The sequence below is a fragment of the Ostrea edulis genome, chromosome 5 (genome assembly GCF_947568905.1).
Source record: "Ostrea edulis chromosome 5, xbOstEdul1.1, whole genome shotgun sequence".
In the NCBI taxonomy this organism is placed as follows: domain Eukaryota; kingdom Metazoa; phylum Mollusca; class Bivalvia; order Ostreida; family Ostreidae; genus Ostrea; species Ostrea edulis.
Window position 1 is genome coordinate 12465985 of NC_079168.1, and position 27823 is coordinate 12493807.

General features: G+C 34.5%; 1 protein-coding gene across 1 annotated transcript; it reads right to left on the reverse strand.

Annotated features, from left to right (window-relative positions):
- Window positions 1-58: 58 nt before the first annotated feature.
- LOC125652700 (adenylosuccinate synthetase isozyme 1 A-like) lies at window positions 59-27823 on the reverse strand. The gene is made up of 13 exons (XM_048882059.2): window positions 27533-27823; window positions 25743-25845; window positions 19657-19770; window positions 18045-18102; window positions 15804-15849; window positions 15332-15393; window positions 14911-14992; window positions 12322-12445; window positions 7207-7361; window positions 6199-6323; window positions 4729-4829; window positions 3853-4002; window positions 59-3743 (listed from the first exon to the last, which is right to left on the reverse strand). The coding sequence occupies exons 1-13, from the start codon at window positions 27689-27691 to the stop codon at window positions 3691-3693; spliced, it is 1332 nt and encodes a 443-aa protein (XP_048738016.2). The 5' UTR covers window positions 27692-27823; the 3' UTR covers window positions 59-3690.

A 27823-nucleotide genomic window follows, 5' to 3' on the forward strand; every position in this document is an offset into this window, starting at 1 on the left:
TTTTGTCCAAGATTTTACCAATACATGTACATTTCAGACTGCAATAAAAAGATTAATGGAGTGTATGAAATTTTTATTGGGTAAAATAACATTTTTTGTAAAACATATTCCTCACTAAATGCATTGAGTAACCTTTTCTTGCCCATTTAACATCTACCAACACTGCAAATAAAGCATACACAACTATAATTGGGTGAAATAAAATAAACATGGATTTGGTACTGAATGTGGAATCATTTAAATTTGTGAGGGTCAATATTTGTGGATTGCCCAACCTGTTCATGGGGATGCAACATCTAGCAGATACATATTAATTGGGTACTTAACACCACCAAATCTCATCTAGAGTAGCTTCCAAAAAGTTGGATATTACCGAGTACTGTAGATTCCCTAATATACGCGAGGAATCTATTATAATGTAATTTCATGAGAGGCACTCATGAAATAAATTACTCGCTTTATTTTCTGTTGCTAAAATACTTGCAAGAACTCTTGATCACCAGACAATTCATGATCACACAATTTGACGTCTGAGTCATTTTGCCATGTTTAGTACTTTTGATGACGAGTCATTTTGCCATGTTTAGTACTTTCATTTTGCCATGTTTAGTAATTTTGACGTTTATGAGTCATTTTGCCATGTTTAGTACTTTTGATGACTACGAGTCATTTTGCCATGTTTAGTACTTTTGACGTCTACGAGTCAATTTCCCATGTTTAGTACTTTCATTTTCCCATGTTAACATTAGGAATCTACAGTATTTGATTGAACTGGACTGTTAATAACTGATTAGTAGCTAATCGTGTTTACTTTATACATTTTAATTAGTAGCTAATCGTGTTTACTTTATACATTTTTAATTTGTGACCAATGCATAAAATATATGCATGTACATTTTACCAAAACATTTTTCTATATGCGACAAATAAAAGAATTTGATTTTAATTTTTTTTAGTTATACACTGTATTAATTTGTTGAGGATGTAAATTTGTAGGGGTGGGGTAACCGAGTCCTCACGAGTTTCAATGATTCCACAGACATACAAATGTTCTCTTTTTATTTGTGTGGATACCTTGCATGTATGGGCGATACATATTAATAGTATAATAATATATATGTATGTATTTATACGAGATTTTATAGCTGAGGAACTAAAAACAGCAATAATCAACAAAATAAAAATGTTCACAAAGTCCTGAGCTGTTATCTTAATTGAACATATTTTTTTGAACATTGAATTATCTGAATAAATCTGATAGTTTACCAGTACATACATTACAACATACAGCCTGGTACACATTGACTTCCGTGATACTGTAAACATTGACTTCCGTGATACTGTACACATCGACTTCTGTGATACTGACACACCCTTACTAGATCATCTACATTGATTGAGCTAGTCATGTCTGCATTCAGAAGTCATGCTAATGGTGGTGCATTGTAATGTACTTTATATAGTTGGTAAACAAGTACAATATTTTGACATTTTCTTTTCCTTATCTGTCCTTCTATAGGCCTTGTTCCCTATCTTCTGTGTACAACAAGCAATGTTTTGAAGCAAAAGAAAAAAGAACAAGTGTATATTGAGAATAAAGTTGGGGACAGACAAACATATAGCAAGACAAATGGACAAAATACACACAATCTTTGATTTAAGGGGCATTATATAATTATCAGAACATGCTGTATGCATATTGTCCTAGAGTGTACATGTATATACCATATAACGGATATTTTCTGTTGAATTTTGCAGGTACGAAAAACCTGCATTAATTGTAATCGCAAAAACATATATTGATAAATATAGGCATAGTGCGACCACAGAAATTGGAAACGCAGAATATACTTTGCTACCTTTTCGGGATTGGATCGCAAAAATTTCCACCTGCAGAAAATAACCATTATACGGTATGTAATTTAAAAGAGGTTCCAGTAAAAACAATCCAGTATTGCATACAATTTTAATTACAGTCAATATATTGTAGAATTTCTATGCCATCATTTTAAGGAAATGAATCTGAGCAAATATTGAATTTATTCCCATAAATATATACACACGTATCACAGTTATTAATGATAATAAGGCCATAAAAATATTTTTTAGATTCTCATCCAAGATTGGTAGGGAAGGACAGGATGGGTAGGGGCATTTTATTTTACTCTAAAATTGTCTGTATGACATTTTTATTCTATTAAAATCTACTCTTAAATTGGACAAACAATATTCTAATGTTAGTGCAAAGGCAATTTTATTCGAACAGCTTGTATTTCGACAAGTGTTTTGATTTGCCAGAAGGCTCCCACATAGCAATATCAAAATCAGGCCATTAAAATTTGGTAAATGCGAAAAAAAGTTCAGTTGTAGCTTACGACATGGTACAGTTTACAATATATCAAAACCTGTCCGAGTTTGTGTAATATACAGTATTGACCCCATTAAAATAATTTCTCATAACATGATGTGTTTGTGAAATGATGATGCCCCCCAAAGTCAAGGTCGTTAAAAAAAATTTGGTACGAAAACAAAGGTCTTGTCACAAGGAATACACACGAGATATAAAAGCCCTTGCAAGTTATGGCCAAGGACAAAGTTTTTCAAAAGTAGATGAAACTCCAAGGTCAAGGTAATATGTTTTGATACTTAAAGGTCTTCTCAAAAGGAATACACATATGAAAGCCCTATCACCAACCATCAAAAGTTATGACAAAGGTCAAAGTTTTACAAAAGTAGGTCAAATTTCAAAGTAAAGGTCAAAGATTTTGGTACAAAAAGGAATACACATTTAAAATAAGAAAGCCCTATCACCAACTGGCAAAGGTTAAAGTTTTAGCAAACAAACAGACAGACCATGGACTATGCCCCCCAATATCCGATTTTGGGGGCATAAAAATCAATGGGGCAGGACAGTTTCACTTTTATGGATGAGAACCTAACATTTGATTTTGTATTGCCTAATCCAGCAGTATTTTCTTGATGTGAAGGACACAGATATTCAACAATTACATACACAAACATACAAGAATTTAACAGATGAACAACTAAAGATTTGTTTTCAATATACTTTGAAGATACAATATTCTTGAATCATTCAAAAATATTTTCAAAATATTACAATACATATATATATATATATATATATATATATTAAATTATCATATTTGCATATTGCTGTTCACTTTTTTTAAAGAAGTGCTGAACCGGTTCATTGTCATGCCCTATCAAAATGCAACCAAAAGACAATACACATGCCTAAAAATCTGAACTAAGACCCTCCTATAATAATGACATGAATCTTTTCACGATAATTCAGTTAAAAAAGCGCTTACACAGAAAATGAACACAATGAATCGATACCCAACAAATTCAAAATACAGCGAGACATACATGTGTACCAGAACACGTTAAATACTATAAAAGCTGTGAAAATGTATGTTGTCTAATAAAAACACAGAAGAACCATAAAAATACAGAGAGTGTACCGCAAATTACAAGCTCTTTTTGAATTAAAAACTTTGCCAATTTCACGATCACAGCCAGACAATTAAAACAAAATCAATGGCCAATACCACAATAACTCGGATGCCTGGAGACTTCTGTTACCTCAAGTACAAATATAGTATAGTAGATACGAGTGGATTTCTGAGGTGCCTTCCTCCTAGTCTGTCTAAATCAAAGGAGAGATTATTAACAGACTTCAATGACGGAATCTCTGGACTGTCCAACTCCAATCCATTTGACTGAAACAACAGAGAACAGTGTTTTATTTGACACCATCACATATATATTTTTTGTCACTGTTAATTTCAGTTCAAATGAAATAGTTCCATGATAGGTAAACCAACATACCGGGCACTCCGACTAGCTCTTCAATCTTGTGTACATAATTCTGTGCATTCTGAGGTAGATCAGTAAATTTGCGAGCACCAGATGTGTCCGTTTTCCAGCCAGGCAGTGTCAGATATTCCACCTCCACTCTACAGAGGTCTTCATCCAAAGCTAAATATCATGGACAAAAAGCTTGCAAATTACTTTCATTTATAACTATGTTTCAATTTAGAGCTAAAATAATAAAAACATGAGTACGGTAAACGGTACGTAATACGACTGTGGGAAGGTTATCGTGGGTGTTTATATTATAAGATGTTCGTTTTTGGACATTGATAAGCAAACATGACTAAAATGTCAGGAGTTGTAAAACTTTACATAGTAACAGCCACAATCAGATTAAGACTTAATTTGTTTTGTAACATATCAATAAAGGAAGTTTAATTTTCAGATCTATTCTGGATAGCTTATTCGACATATGGCTAAACCTATAAATCTGTGGATCATAGTTTTGAATCTCAGCAGACTTTGAACTTTTTCATGGAACAATAAAAGTTGAAACTTGCTATATATCTTCTTAGTGGGTCATGTGACAGAGATATGACATTAGAAACAAACCCCTGAATGGACGGACATACAGACAATAGTTGTACCATATTACGTCTTGTCTAAAGATGGGTGTATAAAAACACACGAAATTCAAAAATCTTTTCATTGCAAGCTTAAATCTTGTACTTTTTAATGTGCAAAATTTTTCATGCTAGTGCACATCCTGAAGTCACCGATGTGAAAGTTTAGATCAAAACTAAACAATAACCACTCTCAGTAAAAATAATCAAATCATCATCTGATTTTCCTTGTTGTAAAGTAGTAAGATGAACAACACAGAAGCCTCACCTGGAAAACTGTCATAATTCTTCTCTCCATCCAGTTCATAGGCTATGCCTATCTTTACTTCATCAAAGTCATCCAGTACATCTAGCTTTGTTATGGCCAGACTACAAATATCCAAAATGTCAAAGTAAAGAATGCCTATTTGACCTTATTGCAGTTACTACTAATGCCATCACTTTATTCTTCAGAAATATGAAACTCATAATCGTCATCTGAGAGAGAAGAAAATTAAATATAATAAGTACTAGTTACATCATATTCCTGAAATCAATATGAAGGAGACAAGAGGCCCCCATTGCTCACCTACTAGTATAACATGTACATTTACACGAACAACCTGAATGACCAATGTATGTTGGTGAGGTACAGTCTAAGGTTTAGAATAAGATATGAATTAACTGTTCTCATATTACTCTACGATATCCCATGTAATCCAGTAAGGTTTAGAATAAGATATGAATTAACTGTTCTCATATTACTCTACGATATCCTATGTAATCCAGTTGAATCGTTATAGATATTGGATTTTATTATATACCCAACAATGTATCGTTTTTTGATACCGTGGATTTCACAGAGTGATCAGGTTTTCCGGATCACCACACTGTGGTTTTCTCTGAAATTGACGTCACAATACATCAACGCAGTTTTTTGTGGAAAATATTGGCCGCGTCACAAACAAAACTTTGCGTACACAAAATATAATTTAATGGTACGTCTGTATTTTTGATAATTTGTATTACATTTAGGGTATATAATAAATTTATCATTACTACAGTAACTTGATCCGAAGAGTTGGATCACGTCTCGTTGAAAGGCGAAGATCATCAGATCAAACTTGACGCTTCACATCTTGTGTGATCGAATGATCTGCGCCTGTCAACTCAACGTGATCTGACTCTTCGGATAAAGTTACTGTAGTAATAATATATATATATATCTCTATATATATTAACATTTCCCTTGTTTTTTGCCTTTGATACATGTATCCTTACAAACTGTAATTATGACCATTTCCTCATGAATGTGCTGCACTTTTTAACAATGCGTGAATGATTTTGATAAATATAGGAAGTCTAACTTAACAGCTGGGAATTCCGACAGAAATGAAAGTAGAATGCAAATTTATAAAAATAAATTTCAGTTTGAAACATCATGGCAGTATGAATTGCAACACTGACATACTTTTCATGAAGGGCTAATGCACCTGAAGCATTGCAATACATACTCTCATGCATTTTCACAAATAAAATTCATTTCTTGAATATAATTTTGAAGTCGGTATGGTAAGAACAAAGCCCTTCTCTTGTCATTTCATTTTCTGTAAAGTGTACACAACCTCTGTAAAGTGTACAATGTGTATGTACATATTGGATGCAATAGATTTTCACTGCCCCTGAAACCCATTCTACTTGTAACTTGTTGTCTGTCATTATTTTAATCAGGGACAGTTTACACTGTAATGTGACTTACTAAGAAAATCCATTGATCATGTTCGAGTAACGCAACATCACAATGTCCAACCATCCGACACGCCTTTTCCTCCCCGTCGTGACTCCATACTCGTGCCCGATTTTTATAAGTCTTTCACCAGTTTCCTGAGGGAAAAGGAGATCAAAGCCATGCACAAAAAATTTCTCATACATCTCTTACTGCCACATTAAATTTAAAAGATGAACCCAATAATTTACAGCAAATCTCGAGTCTCTGGAAATGGAGAACTGTCCATACTCTTAATTTGTCAAAAACAGATTTAATATAAATACATGTACATAATTTTGTGAAAATAATTTCCTATGTTCTGTCCAATGTAGGCAATAATAGATTTTCATTGATCATTGTATCAAAAGCAACGCGAGGTCCACAGGAATAATCGCTCACCTGGACCCAATGTGTCTGGAGTGAACAAATGTCTAGAATTCACTTTAACAATCAAGAAATGATTTCAATTCAAAAAACATCACCAATGTTAAACTTTCAGCCCATCGTGACTCTACCCGGGCCCTAAGGATCATAGCATGAACGGATCTTACACTACCCTGCATGAAGTTGCTTCATTTGCATATATATTTGACAATTCATATCCTTGCCATTTTTAAGGAAAAGATTTTTAAAGCTCGTTTTTATATATAACCAGTCAAACATCCAATCAGAGATCCTGACATGAAAGAGCCTGAAACTACTCTCCATGAGAATGAATGTAAATAAATTCCGCAAGTTTTACCCTTAGGTTCATGAAAAGAAGATTTTCACAGAATTTTCCTGTATGCAAGTATACTGTAAACCGTTATTCGTGTACGAGAAATTTTTGCAAGGTTGGAGAGAACTTCATCATGAATATTAGCTCTTTAAAGTTCTTGTACTTATAATTAGTCACCATGAACCAGTTCATTATTGGTAAATCACGAAAAAAAAGTCAACAAATTCATTATCTCAAATTGCTCTAGCAAGCTGGTAGTAAAAATAATTGTATGTACTTACATTTTGGAGTTCTGTAGGAAACCCCCCACTGCCCACTCTCGTGAGGTAGGCCTTGACCACACCCACAATGTCCCCCAGACAATAGGGCGGGATTCCTAGACCCGTACAGACCCCTCCTATGCTGCAGTTTGATGATGTTACAAAGGGGTATAGCCCTGTTGGAATAAAACAAAGAATCACTCACATGTTTAGCAGTAGATCATATTAATACGTTTTGGTCTGAGGACTATCCTTTCAATGTCCATACGTGATTATACAACACGGAGGATATTAAATATTCCTTAAAAATGTAAAATACCCTATGTATGACGATTTTGGCACTTTATCTTTTGGTAGATTTTTATTTCATGCAGTTATAATTCATGTAAAAGCAAACTTTTGCCCATTTATTTTCATCCACCAATGAAGCAATCATCTCAAAGTTAAAATTCTTAAAAATATCCATCTCACATCTGACTTGATTTTCTAATCAATATTATTAGAAAGGATTTTGCCCTTGCCTAGATACACATACTACTAAAATACTGACAAGTCAGAAAGGCTACCCACAAAGAATATTTAAATACAAAAATTCTAAGTTTCACGATTCTGTAATGACAAAACTGATAAATCTGAAAGTCACAATGGATGTTCCTGTTCTGGCAGTCTTCATGAGAAAAGATTTCTGAACCAGTAGAGCTAGAACATTTCACATTTTTACTAGCCCAACGAAATTTTTACTAACCAAGAAATATTAAAAAAATATTCAAAATTCATGTGCCGTCATTTATTCACAAAGTCTGGGTTGTTATTTTCTTCACACCATGTACAAAACATTATGCCCAAGTTACAATTATATGAAAATCATGGTCCTTTTCCTCTTCTCCTAATATTTCTTGTGCTTACTATAAAGTTCCTTTTCCCAGGTTTTTTGTTTTGTTTTGGTTTCATTATGTCTGCATTAAAAACATTTTGAAGGTCAAGGACATATTCACATTTGCTAAAACTTTGTGTTAGTGTCAGTGACAAGGTAATCACAAGCACAGCTAACTCAAACGCAGTTTATATACCGAAATAATTTCTATTCAGAACGGTTTTTTATCAGAATTTTTCACGAGCCTGTGAAGCTACTTTTAGGACAATTTTTACTAGCCCAGATAAATTCTCACTGACCTTGGGCATCGAGCTATGAGTTTTTGTGAAGACTAATCCTAATCTGAGAATTAATTACCTTTAAATTCAAAGAAAATCTTCAAGTAATCTCAATCTATTGTGTGCCATAGTAAGTAACAAGGCCATATCGGTCACCTGAGTAATAGACGAAATTATCAATAGCCCCCAGGGCTATGAAATTAAGAAAAAAAATTCCTGTTCTGTATATCTAAGGGCTATTCCAGCAAAAACAAGAGGTACTGTGAGCAATGCTCACTAAGAATACCCCCCGCTTACCCCAATCTCCCAAAGGGTGTTGGTAATGTGTATAAACTACCTCTTTTCTGAGTGTAAAAAACAAATGGCATGACAAACCGAACCATATTGCTACTTCGATGTCCAGTGCGCGTGACCTTTGACCTTTTGACCCCAAAATCGATAGGGAACATCTTCATCCCATGGGTAGTCCATATGTATGATATGGTGACTGTAGGTGGAAAGGATAACGCTTTAGAGCCCGGAAACCATATTGCTACTTCGATGTCCAGTGTGCTTGACCTTTGACCTTTTGACCCCAAAATCGATAGGGAACATCTTCATCCCATGGGTAGTCCATATGTATGATATGGTGATGGTAGGTGGAAAGGATAACGCTTTAGAGCCCGGAAACCATATTGCTACTTCGATGTCCAGTGCGCGTGACCTTTGACCTTTTGACCCCAAAATCGATAGGGAACATCTTCATCCCATGGGTAGTCCATATGTATGATATGGTGACGGTAGGTGGAAAGGATAATGCTTTAGAGTCCGGAAACCATTGCGTCTACAGACGGACGGACAGACGGACAACCCGATTCCAGTATACCCCCCCCCCCCCCCCCCCCCCCCACAACTTGTTGCGGGGGGTATAAAAATATGGGGGGGAGGGAAGGCACTTTATTTTTAAGACAGCCACCCATACAATTAAATTTTCCTCTGCTACCACCACCCATACAATTAGATTCTCCCCTGCCACCACCACCCATACAATTCAATACTTTCATTTAAGGTAACAAATGGATCAACCATATGATATTTTAGAACTTAATTCTAGTTTATATTTTTAAAAATGCAAAAAATATAAACAATAAAATGTCTTTCTTTGTTGTTTCATCGGGAGACAAACGTAGCAATCATTGCAGAAAAAATTACATATTTTGGTTTCCAATGCAATTTTGGTAGGGAGAAAAAAAGGATGATCTCAGCATATAAAACGAAAGAATAAATGCAATTGATTTTGTATACTCTGGAAACATGCGAGTTGTAGAAACCTAAGCTCTGTTTGCTTATTATAAACGAACAGTTTCACTAATGATGTGGGATATTGTCATATCATTTCTGGACTAGATGTGCATGTCCTTTTTACTCATGTCAGGATCTGGGTGCTTGTTAATTGTTGAAATAACAAGAAGTTTTTTTTTTAATGATATAAAACTAAATAAAATATGAATATATTATATCACTTTAAATTTAAATTCACATATATTGTTACTCTCTTTATTGCTTTTAAAAGACAAGTGTCTTATTACATCAGTTACAATATGTATACTTAAAATGGCATTGTATAGTGGTGTACAAATTCAAGCAAGCAACGGAGAACTTTTCAACGAGTTAGGTTTTCTCGCAACTTAAGTGCAAGACATAGATATTTCCCTAAATTACAAAGTGTATGCATATAGATTGTGACGTTTTTCCTTTGACTTTTCCCCCTACAATCTCTCGTAGGCCTACAGGAAACTCGCGAATATTCCATTTAAAATTTCAGTCCCAAGCATAATATTTACCCTATTTATATCGCAATCAGGCAAATTTTCCACTCTGTTAAACGTAATGATATAACAGGTGGGAGATTTCATATCCGAATTACCCCGCACATCTCAAAGTCTGTCGAAATTCACACCTTCGGAAACAACGGTCGTGATTCCCTGATCCTTGATTTTGTTAAATAAACAACAACTCGGGTTTTGGTAATTAACCTCACACGATGCTGCATGTTAATTACACGTTAACCAATTGATAGCTTGGGTATAATAATTGATTCAGAGTGCCGATTAAAGAAGATCACCTCCGATCTATTACCTGTGTATTTTAAAACGAGAGTGTTAGGAGCGATAATTCCCAGAATAGTCATGCTCGACTGAAATCGAAAGTAGGAATCGCGTTGTAATCGAAAAAATGGACAGTCGTTTCTTAAAGGTGAAATTACACGAAAAGGTTGTAAAACTCATGATCGTTGGTTGCGTCAGACAGGTGGTCGTTTAGGACAGGTACAATAGGTTGGGTAACGCCTTGGAGGGGAAAGGTTTACGGTAACATTGAGTTATCTGCCCATTTATCAATCTTTTTTTCCGTACTTAAGTTAATGTAGAATGGCTCCGCTTTTCTTCTTCTTTTGTAATAAAAGAAACGTAACGTGATACGTTTTCATTTTTATCATAATTCACAGGCACCCATGTTTTTTATTTAACCTGGAAGACAACCACCCATACAAATATATTTACCCAAATCACCCCCACCCATCCAAAAAAATATCGGCTGCCATCCCTCCCCCCCATACGTTTTTTGCTGGAATAGCCCTAAGCTTAATTCTAATATTCAACAACAGTTAAAACAAAATATGTTCTCAAAACCTAAATGCCCCTGAAAGTGACTATACTAGTGACTATACTGATGAAAGACTTTACATAATATATGCAACATTTACACGATATGACAAATTTGGACCTGTCCTGGGGTCAATACCCTGGAGTTGCAAAATTCACAATTTTGATACACCCTTTTCTGCTTTTCCTACATATGCACTTAGTTTTTATACCAAATTGCAAACCTAAAGAAGTATTTCAAATGATATATATTATTACTACAGTAACTTGATCTGAAGAGTCGGATCATGTCGATTTAACAGGCGCGGATCATTAGATCACACAAGATGTGAAGCGTCAAATTTGATCTTATGATCCGCGCATTTCAACGAGACATGATCCAACTCTTCGGATCAAGTTACTGTAGTAATGATAAATTCATTGTATACCCCCTTATGCATTTTAAATCCACATCTATAAGATAATAAATATAATCCAAATTATCAAAAACACAGACATACAGTGAAACTATATTTTGTGTACAGTTTTATTTGTGACAAGGTCAATATTTTCCACAAAAAACGTTGCGTTGATGCATTGTGACGTCATCAATTTCAAAAGATACTGATACGGAAACAGAAAACCACAGTATGGTGATCTGGAAAACCGGATCACACTCTGTGAAATCCATAGTATCAATTTACGAAACATTGATGGGTATATAATATTATATATAGTATTATCACTGACCGTTTTGGCCTTTGGAACAATCAGGTATCAAACCTGGGCTATTGTATTAGTAGCTAGGTGATCTAACCACTGAGCTACCAAGATCAACATACAAAATATGGTGATATTACTGCAAAATAAAATTCAACTTATTTTCAGAAATCATTCATATCGAGGAGATGAGAAAATAGTTTTAGAGAAAATGTCAGAAACGTCACGCATGTTCTTAAATGACTAAAACATCCTGTTACTGTCCAATATTTTCCTTAATGAAGATACTATTTTCATAAAGCTGAAATAAAGCCATATACCCATTTAATTACCTTGGTAGATTTTGGCATCATTTTGGAAATTTTTGTGCAGAATAAGGTAGTAATTCTTATGCAATAAAAATGTTGTCTTCCCTAGGAAACTGAAGTTTATCATATGCCTAGAAAGTGCAGACGGACAGAGTGATTACTATAGGGAAACTGTAATAAATCAGGGCCCTAATAAACTTAATTTTTACTGGCATACACAAATGACATGATAAATATACATGTACTGAATGCCTCAGTTTGTTATGAGATAGCCTAGATATTTTCTGTCTTGGCAACACATCATCTGATTCGTCTCCATATTTAGACCAACCTACCAAAATCTATATCTAAGACATTGGATTGGGCTCCCTCCACCAGTATAGATTTCCCATCTTTAATGGCCCTGGAGAGAAATGGAATTGTATCCCTCACATATGGTTTGACCTTGTTCCTCAATACCTGCAAAATCAAATACATAAAATCTGTTTGTTGCAAGTATGAATTCCCCCCCCCTTTTCCTCATAAACTGAAATACATATCATATGTTTCAATAAATAGTGTAATGAAGAATGATAGTTACCACCATAAGTAAATACTAGTAGTATTATTATGAGGACTTATAATTACCACCATGTACTTCATGAGCATCAGTGAATAGATACATGCACCTAATTTTCAGATATCTTAACAGATTACCTGTGTCATTATTGCCTAACATCTTGAAATTGAAAAAAAAAGAAATTGCCACTTTATATAGTTTTAATATGCATTCCAACCTCCTACGAATTTTTTAATTTTTTTTTTAATAAAAGCACATTCATAAATGATTTCATACTCAGAAAAGTGGGACATCCCCTCGTAATTATCTTTTGCTATGAAGCCCCACAGTGACCTTGACCCTTTAACCCCAAAATCAACTGGGTTTTTTCTCTCTTGATAACAAAGCTACCTGTAAAGTATCAAATCAATAGAGCAAAATATGTGGTCTGTAGAGCATCTACCAGCTCAGTGATGAACACACTCATATACTTGCCCACACCCAAACACTTTCGTTATCATATCCCCTCTCGCAATGAACTGAGAGGGGATAATAAACTTTTTGGATCATGGGATGGGGCAATATAAATACTGACCTATTTGAACAAAAGTTCAGAAATTTCAGATGCCTTTTTACACTACAGAATAGGCCACTTCCTTTACCAAAGCAATTTTTCTCTTTCCTTTTATGCCCCCGAGATCTTTGATCGGGGGGAGCCCATACTGTTTTTGTCCTGTCTGTCATTTCGTCATTCTGTTTGAAACTTTAACCTTGTTAATAACTTTTGAACAGTAAGTGATATAGCTTTGATATTTCACATGAGTAGTCCTTGTGACAAGACCTTTCCGTGGGTACCAAAATATTTGACCCTGTGACCTTGACGTCTGACCTATTTTTTGAAAATTTTAACCTTTCTAATAACTTTTGAACAGCAAGTGCTACAGCTTTGATATTTCATATGAGTATTTCTTGTGACAAGACCTTTCCGTGGGTATTAACCTTTTGATCTTGGCATTTGACCTAATTTTAAAAAAATTGACATTGTTCATAACTTCTTTTTGAAGTTTCTCAAACACATCTTGTTTGTTTTAAAGTAATACTAGCTCTTATTTTTGGTGTAGAAATTTTTTGTTGCAAAATTGTGATTTACTATTTCAATGACTGAAAAAAACAAGAGGTACAGTGAGCAATGCTCACTAAGAATACTCTCCCCCGCTTACCCTTATCTCCAAAAGGGTGTTGTTAATAGGTATAAATTACCTCTTTCCCGAGTGTAAAAAAGAAAGGGCATGACAAAACCTTGGGTAGTCTCTTCTCTAAGAGTGCACTTGACCTTAAAATCGATAAGGAACATCTTTGTCCCATGGGTAGTCCATATATATGATATGGTGACTGTAGGTGGAAAGGATAACGCTGTAGAGCCCGGAAACCATTGCATCTACAGTCGGACGGACAGACAGACAGACAACCTGATTTCAGTTACCCCCCCCCCTTCACAACTTTGTTGTGGGGGTGGGTGGTGGTGTTGTAAGTATAATAAGGTTTATAAACCTTTGTTATTAATATTTGTGTTAGAAAACCTATTCAGCAGCTTTGAATAAAGTAAAACTACATTATAGTCTTCCCATACAAAAATTGATTTCTATATAATGCTATATATTCAATAGAACCAAAATATTTATATAGATAAAATCTTAACTTAATTTCAATTTTATCAATGACTATGGTTAAAGTTATAAACAAAACTATCATAATAGCACATTTTAATAACAAAATAAAATTTTCAGATTGAGCCCTATTATAACTTTGAATATAATCAGACTGAATCAACATTGCATCAGCACATTCACTTATCGATGTGGTCTTATATTCAGTGTGCCTACAATGTTCACAAACATTCTTCAGGACAGCTGTATGTCTCATCCTGGCCTTGGTGGACATGATTAGAACATCCTTGTTATTAAATCAAATGAGGATGCTTCTATATAAAGACAAACTGCATCCTTTAGAAGTTATTTAATACAGAATTTTCCTGCAACACTCTCTAACCTCCTTATATACCAAAGTATTAAGACAAACTAACATATCATAGAAGTGGCTAGAAATCCTTGTTACCCATTACAGGAAATTTTTTTGAAAGGGTTGCTTTTGCTCATATGCATTAAAAAAATCATTTTGTCACATTTTAGATTCACTTCAAGTCACTTTTCCTACCTATTCTTAGTAAATAATATGACCTCAAAATTCACCTGGACTTCAGACAAGGGCTGAATGATCAAAAATAAAATGGGGACAGAATTTCCCTACACATACTTAATACAGAACAGCTGCACTATCCCCCTGGTGTTTTCCAGAATTTCAGCCTACAAACAAGACAGTAAATTACCTCGTATTGCTTCAGTTCTTCCTCAACATCCACTTCTAAATCATCATGATGACTCCTATAGTAGTCCACTAACTTCTTAAATCTGAAGCAAACAGTTGTACATTGCCATGTAAAATCATTTTACAAATTCTGAATGGATACTTAAAACTCTTAGAAGTTAAATACTGATGTATCCATCAGTGCTTTTCTGTTTCACAGAGCTAACAGACCTTCTGCTAAGGATATGGCAAAGTCTTTACAAAAAGTCTGTGAAGAATAAATCTGTAAAATATTTGTAACATTCACATCTTAACACAGACATTTCTTCAATTATTTTTTACCTTGATGTATCCCTACTAAGCTGTAATGAAAAGAAATTTGATGATGGCAGTACTGGTCAAATATTAGAAGGGATAAAAGTGAAACTCAAACCAATACTTACTTTTCTGAAAACAAAGAGAAGTCCCCCACGAGATCACCAACACGAAGCCCATTACGAGTTGCCTGACAAAAATCAAATTCTGTGAGAGTGTGTTCTAATCAGGGATCTACTACACTTATTTTTAAGATCTACTATACTTCTTTTTAAGAACTACTACACTTCTTTTCCAATGGATTAGTATAGCTTTGCTACATTAAGATTACAACTGACATTAATGGAGACCTCAGATCAACTGCATAGTGTGTAATTCATGATAAAAGGTTTTAAATTTCTGTGTAAATATCATCATCCACATTAATGCAATAATTTCTGATGATAGATGAAATCCTCACTGTCCAAATAAGTCAGCAAAACCAATATAATTTACTTGTACACAAATCATTCTCTGAATTTAATTTTATTTGGTTCATCATGTAATACATCACATTACATCTGCAATATCCCTGGGGAACCATCAACAGATTTTGCATACCTTAGAAGAGTAAGCTGGACCAATGCCTTTCTTGGTCGTTCCAATTCTGTATTTCAAAAATAGATATTTCTTTGATCAGAATGAAAAACATGAACATGTGATATGCATATTTTTCATGACAATCTCGTGCATTTCATTTCCAATGTTTTTGCCTTTGCTATCTCTATCATTTGTAATGATAACCATTTCTTCATGAATGTGTTGCAGTTGTGAAAAACGCTCGTATGAATCTTTATAAATAAACTGTACACCGGGTATTTTTTGCGGTTGGAAATTTTTGCAATTTGATCCCTAAAAGGTAGCAAATCATATTCTATGTTTCCAATTTTTGCGGTTGCATTAAAACGATGCACTTAGATATCTTAATTTCATTGTTTAGTTTAGAGTATTTTGCGGATTTTTCTTACCCACAAAAAGTGAACCACAGAAAATACCTGTTAAATGGTAATACATTTATTTTAAAGGCTGGAAATTTCGACAGAAATAATAGTAGAATGTAAATATAAGAAAAAAAAATTATTTTTGAAAATATATGAGGTTATGAACTGCAATGCTTCATACCAGCACTTTTCATGAAGTACTAATGCGCTTCATGAAGTATGCTGGCATAAAGCATCGCAGTTCATACCCTTGTGTATGTCAAAAATGAAATTTATTTCTTAAATGGATCACCTCATTCTATCAGTATCATGTATTTTCACTTTGAAACTATATGACAATTGAAAATACCACATTTTAAAGGGTTTGTTAAAATTCATTTTGAAATTGGTGATCATTACATGTTTATCAAAAGATAATAGTGCTTTGAAACATAAGAATGTATTCTTAGTGCGATGTCATGACATATCTCTCTCTCCATTATACCCCTTGTAGTACATTACACTCGTTCAAAGTACAAGTTACATCAAAAGTAACTAGGAAGAGAAAACTTACAAATTTATAGGAAGGTGTGCTAAATAAATATTCACTTTATACAGGAAATAGAAAATAACAAGACATAAACTCTATACATGTCCAGTCTTATTCACCACATGAACTCTATACATGTCCAGTCTTATTCACCACATGAACTCTATACATGTCCAGTCTTATTCACCACATGAACTCTATACATGTCCAGTCTTATTCACCACATGAACTCTATACATGTCCAGTCTTATTCACCACATGAACTCTATACATGTCCAGTCTTATTCACCACATGAACTCTATACATGTCCAGTCTTATTCACCACATGAACTCTATACATGTCCAGTCTTATTCACCACATGAACTCTATACATGTCCAGTCTTATTCACCACATGAACTCTATACATGTCCAGTCTTATTCACAACATGAACTCTATACATGTCCAGTCTTATTCACCACATGAACTCTATACATGTCCAGTCTTATTCACCACATGAACTCTATACATGTCCAGTCTTATTCACAACATGAACTCTATACATGTCCAGTCTTATTCACAACATGACTGATGTAGTTCCTGTTCAACATCAACAACAAATTAAAAATAAATGCCTCGAGGGCTTCAATTATGTCTCAGAATTGAAGAGTTTTAAATTGTGTTGTTGAGAAAAAAAGCACTAGTTTTCACATCTTTACCATGTTAACTTTTTCAATATTCAGGTAAAATAGCCTTCTGATTATTCACGGGGACTACTCACTGCTGCAGATGTGAATCACTAATTTGGGAATGAAAACAGCATTTTCAATATTGGCACAATCATTTTCAACAAGCTTGTATTTTAATTAAAATCAAAATCCACACCCAAATTTTCGTAGGACAATTCCAATATATTATTATGATGTATGTTTACTTATCTATCAAGTTTGTGGAACATAACATATGTATACGTGAACATGGGTTGACTGTTCAAAAGACCCATGAATTATGCCCTTAGAAAGAGTAATTTTAGCAAAATGATACAATCAGTCTTGTTGATTCATTGACTTTATTATAAATTTTTTTGTTTTGTAACTCAATTCTCCAATCCGATACTTCTTCTGTGGTTTAGCAATAATTGTAGCAGATTTCCCTTCTCAAGACTGCTATTTCTCTCCACATACCTTTAAATTTGAATGTATATATGATTTTAAATTTAAAAATATTTTTCTGCTTAATATGCACCAATTTGCTTTGATACTATGCACTATTCAATGGTGAATGTATTGACAATACAAATTAATCTGCTGCATGAACATGGTATGAAGGTCAAGGTCATGATAAATACGTACACATGTTTGCCACGGCCTGTCTCTTGAAGTCCATCCACCATCTGATGCACATCAAACACTGAAAAGGACAGAAAAGCCCAGAATAGACCTTATTCACACTGAGAAGGACAGAAAAATCCGGAAAAGATCTTTTTCACATCAAAGATTGAAAAGGACAGAAAAGTCACAAAAAGATCTTATTTACATTAAACACTGAAAAGGACAGAAAAGATCTTATTCACACCAAACACTGAAAAGGAAAGAAAAGTCCCAAAAAGATCTCATTCACATCAAACGACAAAAAAGTCCCAAACAAATCTGGTTCACATTAGGCACTTTGAGTAGTCCACTTAGAATAAAGTACATGCAAATTATCTCAGTCCATAGAACAAATGCCAAATATTTTCTAATCATGCAATGCTCTTATTCAACCATCAAAGTAATTTCCCACTAATTGTTTTGGTAATAATAAAACCGGAAAAAAACAAGTCAACATTCAATATGGCCTATACATTGAAAACTGATTCAAATGTTGCAAGTATTACTTAAACAGATTATAATACATGAAAGTCAAGCACATTTTCATATCATCTTTCAAGGCCACTTTCTCAGTAAAAATGTACATGTAATACATATTTTTAATTTGCTAGTGACTTTGACCTTCCTCATATTTTTCATGAAAATCATTTTCGTACGAGTCAATTCTAAGTCGCTATTATATGATAGTTTTTCCACCAATGTCCTTGTGCCTTAATTTAACTTTCATCTAAAATCATGGTGCTGCACACCCTTCAACAGAAAAACACAATATCCTACATACTGGCACAAAGTACAAAATATAAATAAGATAAACTTAATATCTTCAGCATTAAAAGGTTACTGGGACCTGATAAACTCCTTCATAAAAATACACAAGATCAAACCTTTCTTATTAAAATCACATTTATAATTCATGATCACTGATCCCTATACATAATTCATGATCAATTCTAGACCAGCATTTTCTTATACATCAAAGAAACCAATATATCATGCTGGAAATAATAGGGATTTGTAGCACAAGAAAGTCACTAGTTCTTTACAATAACACTTCTAACAGATATTACAATAGCAGTATTGATTGCATAATATTTTGATTTAAACACCAAGAAAGCTAGTTCAGGCTGCTGTAGTGAATACAGAGAATTTTTCATTAGACGTGGCACAAAGTTCATGGTTTCTTATAAATACTGATTTCTAATGTGTATCTTGAGCACATTATCACATTATTTTCCTTCCTCAAAACATTTGTTAGGTAATGCATTTACCTGCTTGTAGGTAATGCAATATATAGTTCCCTTTTTATGCATTAACATTAACAAGTGATTAGTGTATAGCGACTATTATCCATAAAGATCAGTTGTAGCTACACAGAGCAGGTGCTTGAATCCCTGCAGTGTCATTTAAAGCCACATTTGTTATCATTTGACACGACAAAAGATTACATTCACTTAGCAGTACTGATTAGGGTGATGATGTGGTCAGAAGGTCAAAAGTGGCATTTCATGGGCATGCAGCCACAGTAACATCACAGATGTATTTACAGAGAAGGAAGGTCAAGGTCACTACTCTATCATTAACTGTGGTATGTTACCTAAGTGAGCTCGGTTTGATATCAATAGTCTGTCTTGCCAGTCCTCCATGCCTTTTTTTGCATTTTTCTCGATCTCTTCAAACAAGTTTGGCAGGTGTACTACCACCCCATTTCCTGAAATAAAACAAGTCAACCTTGATAAACAGGTACATCTGAATTTGAACCGTGCAACTACTTTAAAATTACAAACAAACAGTCTGTTTTTCTATTGAACAGAAAGAAAACAATTCAACATATTTTTTTCCCTTCATATTCTTAAATCTAGAAGAATGTAATTGATTTCCAAAGTTAGCAGTTATTTCATTATGCTTCAATTCACTCTTTAGACAAAAGATGGGTTTCTTTTGTAAAAAGTATGCTTTATTAATTCTGAAAAAGTTTTCAAAATGATGAAAATGTGTGCATGTTTGTGTTGTGTGTGAGTGTGGGCGGAGGTTGGGAAGTGACAACTCCTTTTCATTTAATATTACAAAATTGGTGATTTCACTACGCTTCAATTAACTCTAACTATAGGTCACCATGGTTTCCTATCCCCCCAAATGATACAATATTATTACCAATTTAGATGTTTCCCAAATGGTGCAAATGTGTGTGTGTGTAGGGAGAATTTCTACATACTGTAATAACTTTTTGGTTGTGGGATTCAATATGTACCGGGCTACCGTGAATTAACAATTTAACTCTATTTAGTTAAAATATTACTATTCTTCCCATTATGCAAAAGCAAACTGGTAATTTGAAAAAAAATATGATGACTTAAGGCACTGTAATCATTCTTATGAAAATTATATAAGATGGAGAATTTTCTGGGCATTCAATTTAAAATTGTATGAAACGTTAGGCTTAAAAACCCTATCTCCATATTAAATTTATCATCTTTACAATGAATGCATTCTTCTTTCAAAAACCTGTAGGCAATTTAGATCTATTTTGTTTTTTTGAATATGGAAAAAAATAAATAAATCTCCAACACACTTTGTTTCTTTTGTGAATATGATTCAACAAAACAAGCTCAGCATAAAAATCAAAAGCCCATCTTTTGAAATTTATTTGAGAATGTTTTCCTAAATATCAAGTCCTGAAAGACCCCATCTGACAAAAATATATGATGAAGCATTATTAACAGACTGCAATTTTTTTCTTTTTATAAAGGGCAATCTAGTTTCTATATCTTACAAGACCGCACCAAGTTTTGCCAGACTGCAGTATTTTCCTAATTAGAAAAAAAACAAACGAGAGGCCCATGGGCCACATTGCTCACCTGAGCAACAGTTCCTAGCAATAAACAAGCTTGAGCATAACTATCATTATACAAGTAGCTTGCCTCAGAAAAAAACTTTTCAAAGATAATGACTAAAAATTCATTAATAATCAACCTTAATTATTAAATTTGAATACAAAATTCCCTATGCATTCGCATGTTAAACTTTGATCCCCTATTGTGGCCCCTACGATAACCCCAGGGGTTATAATTTCACAAACTTGAATCTCCACTTTGTCAGGAAGCTTTCATGAAAATTTCAGCTTTTTTGGCACAGTGGTTCTTGAGATTTTTGAGACCCCACCCTATATTTGCATTTTTGTTTTTACCTCCTTTAAAGGTGGCATGGCCCTTCATTTTAACAAACTTGAACAGGGTTCGAAATTAACTTTTTCAAGCACTAGTCCGTACGGACTAGTCACTATTGATGTTCATTAGTCTGCAAAGCATTTCACTAGTCCATCCAGTATATCATATTCAATGATCTTCATTTTATTCAATAGTATTTAATGAAACCAAACATCACAGTTGTAAGCAATTCTGTTTCTGACACCTACAGAAGAAAAAGACCACCATACTTTATTTTGCATTCAAGATCTTCAGAAACATACAGTAACCTCCGAGTTAATCCTTTTATAAACGTCCATAAATGCGTTCGATATCAACGTTCCCGTTGTTTTTGTGCTCAGTTCTTAGAGTCACAGGAGTTCGAAAGCCATGAGTTATAGTGTTACGAACTCCTGTGTTAGAGTCGCGAATGACGAGAACATGTGCTTGTTCTTAGATCACACTACTTGCAGTTCTTGCACCTCAAACCCGTTCTTGTGATGCGTACTCTGAGTTCGGAATCGGCAAGAATTTGTGTTCGTTTGAAGAACGGCGGTCTCCAACGCACCCCATGTGTTTGGAAGATCAGGATGTCATAGTCACGCAAACATTTAACCATGCAGGTAATCGACCATAAATTCAAACATCTAAGAGACTCGGACAAATCTTGCTAAAATCTTAACCAAATCAAGATTGATTTCCGGATTTTCACTAGTCCATACGGACTAGTGCTATAGAGTTTATTAGTCCGACACGTTTTTTACTAGTCTCGGACTAACGGACATGAAGTAATTTCGAACCCTGTTGAATCCCCTTCACCTTAGGAAATTTGTATTAAGTTTGATTGAAATTGGCCCAATGGTTCTGGAGAATAAGATTTTTCTATATATCAGCATGTAAAACTTTAATCCCCTATTGTGGCCCCACCCTACCCTCTTATGTGGGCCATGATCTGAACAAATTTGAATCTACTCTATATCAGGAAGCTTTCAGATAAATCTCCACTCCTCTTGCCCAGTGGTTCTTGAAAAGATTTTTAAAGATTTTCTTGATATATATATATTCTCACAGCGATTTTTTTCCTTATATACCTGGTACCGATAAACGGTACCATTCCCAATGCCAAAAACCATTGATTTTTCCCAATTTTGAGACAAAAAATTCCCAATTTACTTGCTGAAAAATAGACCACTGACATCGTAATTTACTTAGTCTGAAACGTTGTACAAGCTAACTAAAATGTCCACTTCCGGTATTAAAGCGAAAGTACAGATCATGGCAGAGCGCGTGTTTTGAAGAACTACGACGATTCTAAAACGAGCCTTTAATGATTCCTTATGTCTCACAAGAGCAAATATTAACATTAAAAAGTTTGTAAAGAGATGATTACTTCTTGATTTGTTCTCTTTTTTCTTTTCTTTTAGCTAAAATCATTTGCCGATACATTGGTAGAAAATTCCCAATTTGTTCGATTTTGACGCTATTTTTCCCAATTGAATGGGTACCGGTACCAGTACCAGTGGGTAGAAAAAAATCGCTGTCTCATGAATATCTTTGATCCCCTATACACGTATCAACACTTTGCCACGAGTTACGTCCCTTTGCGGGGTCAGCCAAAGATCAATCGGTGAAAAACCAAGTTTTCCTTCTTTACCTTACCAAATGTAAGGTGTTATTACTTTGAATTTTAGCCAATTACCAAGTTTTCATACAAGTTAATGGGTTGCCCCAATCTGGGGCATTATTGTAGTTGACTGCAATTGATGGAAACACAACAGATGTCAAAGCTACAGATAGGAAAATTACAAAGGCCAACGTAGGGAAATACGATTTTTATCCAGGAGATGGCGGAGAAGGGACGTAACTTTCGCGAAGTGTTGATACGTGTATTGTGGCCCCAACATACCCCAAGGGGTCATGGTTTCAATAAACTTGAATCTCCATTATGTCAGGAAGCTTTCATGTAAATTTCATTTTTACTGGCTCACTGGTTCTTGAGATTTTTAAATGACTCCATCCTACTTTTGCATTTTTGTGATTATCTCCCCTTTGAAGGGGATATGGCCCTTCATTTGAACAAACTTGAATCCCCTTCACCCAAGGATGCTTTGTGCCAAGTTTGGTTGAAATTGGCTTAGTGGTTCTGGAGGGTGAAAAGTTTACAACATCGACGACACACAATTATATACTAATTTTGATCAGGAAAGCTCACTTGAGCTTTCGGCTTAGGTGAGCTAAAAAGAAGATAATCCCCAAACACAAATAATATACATGTAAAATCTGTCAAGTATGGTTGTATAATATATCATAATTATGGTATGATATCCCACATATCTTCCTTTAAAAATATCCATCACAGTATTAACTGTTTTCACCCTTATAAACAATTTTCCATAAAATTCTTCTCTTGCTGTCCTTACATTTTTTTTCTTCTTGCTGTTTTTACACCCACCCCCCCTCCTCCTGTCTAATTAGCTTTCCAGGGATTGTCCCTCCAACATGCTTACATTACAAATAAGAGAAAGAATTGAAAATTCCTCTAACGTCGATTCAGACACTATGCTGTTGCACTAAGACAACAAGAATTGTCAGAAGACAAGTAGCTGGCAGGGAAGGATGGTCCTACTTAATGTTTATCAATTCGAATCAGTCAGGTGACTGGTGAAACACTCATTTAAAAGACAACACAAGTGTGACACTGACATTGGGGTCATCATAATAGGCTAGCTCTACTCATTTGTCCAAGAAACCTAAAAACCTATACTGGACATGTTTAAGTGTACTACGCTCATCAGAGATCAATGCAAAATTCAAATGGATAGTTATAGTTTAGTGTGAACCTTGATAGACAGACGTAAAAGGCCTCACACCTTGCAATTAATTCAGTCTGAGTTTTCAATGGCTGCAAATTTTTCACAAGGCATTTGGTCCGATTTCGGATTTTTTTTTTACCCTCCCAACTCGAATTTACCAGACAAATGTGATAGTCTGGTCACTGGTGACTTTCGGATTAAATAGTCTGGTCACTGGTGACTTTCGGATTAAATAGTCTGGTCACTGGTGACTTTCGGATTAACTAAGCCTCCAAATTTCAAAACTCTGTGGGCATCAGAGTTCTTGAAAAGTGTCTGTAATGTTGGATTATCCAATAAACAGTCAATGATATTAAGATTTGCAAACCACAAGCCATTCAGGCAACCATTTTCAGGAAATCCACATGCCCGAACTCAATTTCACTTGCCCGAAAAAAGAGAGAAAGAAAGTCGTTGAAAATGAAAGTAAATTATACGCATGCGAAATCTGAATAATTTTCAAGACAAATCCTGAACAGACCGAGTGAAGATGCATAATTAATGGGACGAATGACTTTGTTTGGGGCAAGTTATTATAATTCTATGACTTGAGCATGCGCGTAATATTTATTTACTTCCGATTGTCAAATTAAAACTCCCGACGGGTAATTTTTTTTTACAAGCCAGTTGGACTTGTTGCCAAGCGGATTTTACAAGTCCGACAGGAAAATCACTGGCCGCGGGCATTCAGACTACCGCTAATTTCGCAGACTGGATAAAAGTAGTAAATGTCAGACACAAGTTATCTAATTGTCGGTCCTGATGTCCGATAAAAGATCGGAATCGAAGTCCGTTTTTTACCGGGAAAAGTGGCATCCATGTGGCCCATAAATTTTCAAAACGATGCTAAATAAGGCAAGGCATTGAAATGTAAATGTGAGGAATCTGTTGTGAGGAACTACAAGGAAAACGAAATCGATAGTTTCAATCATCCTGGCAAGCTGCGAAACAATGGCTTTTGTTTGATGCAGTTTTACCTGCTGCTAGGTGACACTATCTGCTCAAACTCAAAGACCAACTACACCAGGGCCAAAGTGAGAGAAAGAGTAGTTACAATGATTGCAGAGAAAGAAGTTGAGAGGAATAGACAGGATAGAGAGAAAAGTGGAGGATGAGAGAAGTGGAGGATGAAAGAGAAGTAGAGTAAGAAAGTAGCTCAGATAGCAAGAGAGAGGAAGATTCCGAGCGTGAGCAAGATGAGAAGGAGTATGAAAGGAGAATTTATGAACTTATAGTTGAGATGAAGATTGAATACAATTAGTTGATTATAAGTAATATTTATAAAAACCTCAAAAGCGATACATTTTTTTCTGGACTGACAAAATTTTGTTTGGGCTGACACTATTTCTAACAGTGTGAGACCAAATGTCTGACACTTCAAATGAAATTTCAAGGACTCTGGGGGATGTGCACTCTTCAATAACCAGATCCTGACCTTACAAGTAAAGATCATTCTAAGCTTATCTGCATTAACATATATTGTCAGGGAACTACTAAACCTTAGTAAAATATCAAATATTGTTGAAAAATCTGCTGAACAAATACTTATTTTTAAATTGCATGCCATAATCCCATTAATATCTGAAGTATTTACAAAACAAACACAACAAGCATGAAATGTAAGTAGAAATACACTCTATACTTACCAATGATAGCCGTGCATTTCTTGTTCACTATCCCACTGGGGAGGAGGTGAAACTCATAGGCATTGTCACCAACAACTACGGTGTGGCCAGCATTGTTACCTCCCTTTAACAGAAAAGTTAACCCATAATGTATAGTGTGTATGATAACCTATCTTTTAAATACTTTTTTTGAGGTGAAGATCTGAATTTACCACTTCGTAAGAATTTTTTACCATTTTATAAGAATTTCTACCATTGTAACAAGCATGAACTTTCTAGGCATACAATATGTACTGTAGTTCGAAGTACATGATTGTAAATCTTTCTTTTAAATACCAATATTGTTTCCGACTCCCAAAATATATTTCTACATTTTTTAGGATTACAAAACTGCTGATATATTTAATTTTAGGTGCATAAGATTAATATCTGTGAGCAATATAAATCATGGAAATGTTTTAATGCATTTATTTCTTTTGCCATTGGTGTTCCTTTCAACGTCTTGTTTATTTTAAACATGGCAAAATGTCCCAGTAGTACATGAAAATGCTACCATTAGCCTGGACCAAAAAATTTTTTTTTAATCGTTTCAGGCCTGGAACTCAGCCTGGTATTTGATGACCTCCATGGGACCCAGTCATGTAGCAAGGGCATTCACTTTTACCATTTACTATGGAGAATATAAAGAAGACGGTGCTCTCTTTGATTTGATAACCACTGCCTCATCTCTTGGGTACAGAACTGAGAACCACAAGATCTGGGTACAGTGATAATAGAAATTTCTGCCATCAAACAAGTAACAATTTGTGCCAAAAATATGCAGATAGATATAGATCCTGCATATTTGACCTTCACATATCATGGGAAAATAAAACTGAAGAAGTGATTCGTTGTAAAGGACATAGGATATTACAACAAATTCATTAATTCAAAATTCTTTGTAGATGTTTACCACAAAATTTCCCAATAAACCCTGTCCCTTCATTTTGCATTCTTCTCAAATCTATACACAATTTTGAATTGGAAATTCAATGCAAAAATATGACAACATAAAAATCATACAAAAATCAATATGTTTGTATTAAGGACTGATTTCCATGGTTGTGTGACTTAACCTATTCAAATAATAAGATTTTTATTCACCATTATTCTTCAGTATTAAAGAAGTCCAGGTTTTTTGTTTTTTTTTAAACTACCTTAGTACCTACCCTATTTTTTTTTTTCAGCCTGAGCAACACATTTTTAACTAGGCTTTAATCATGCACGTGTTTCAGACATATGTCTCTCATTACAGCCACAGTCAGTAACATTATTCTGCTTAACGAATGCAGTACAGAACCATAATATGCCAACACCCACACTTTATTTTCACTCCACATAACTGATATGCTTATTGTTTGTGATGAAACTGGCAAACGAATATCACACAGATTTAATACTTGGCCTAGCTAGAAGTTGGAAAAGTGATATTGCAACATGATTAATTTCACGCATGTTGTAGGAAAGATCGCAACAATATCAACAAAAATAAACGTATCTAATGACAATAATGAAATGTATCTCTACTAAATAACATAGAATTTAAAATACATGCATCAAATTTGATTTGTCATTTCTCTCTTTTTTTTTGTTTTGAAATTCCCCCCGAAATGTGTGCCTAAATTTGGAAGGTCGATCAAGGTTAAAATAAATAACCAAATACATAAAAAAAAAAAATTTGACACAAATGTATAGAATGTCCCTTTTTCTAACTTAAGTAAATAAGATTTAGAGACAGTAAAATACAGTAATAAAAACACGAAAATACGCACCTGACAGCGACAACAAATGTCGGCAGTGGCAGCAATCATGTCAACAATTTTCCCCTTCCCTTCATCTCCCCATTGCGATCCCAGGACAACAGTTACGGGGTTTGTGGGAGCTAATCTAGGTTTCTTATGGGGTGCAAGACCATTTAAGGACGTTGCCATGTTTCTTTTTTGTAAATACACGCCACACAAGCGCTAAGTAACCCTAAACTGTTGTGTATTCCACTATTCACAATGCGCATGACAGAGGAAAAGGCGCGAACTTGTATTCCCACAAAGTAAGTCGTTCGTAAC

What these genes read in the sequence shown, in the direction of transcription:
- LOC125652700 (XM_048882059.2), bottom strand. Translation starts at nt 27,691, where the DNA reads ATGGCAACGTCCTTAAATGGTCTTGCACCCCATAAGAAACCTAGATTA. An exon ending in ATGATCAATGGATTTTCTTA is followed by an intron (nt 4,830 to 6,198) that starts GTAAGTCACATT and finishes GGATATTTGTAG; the next exon opens with TCTGGCCATAACAAAGCTAG. An exon ending in AGAGCTAGTCGGAGTGCCCG is followed by an intron (nt 3,744 to 3,852) that starts GTATGTTGGTTT and finishes CTGTTGTTTCAG; the next exon opens with TCAAATGGATTGGAGTTGGA.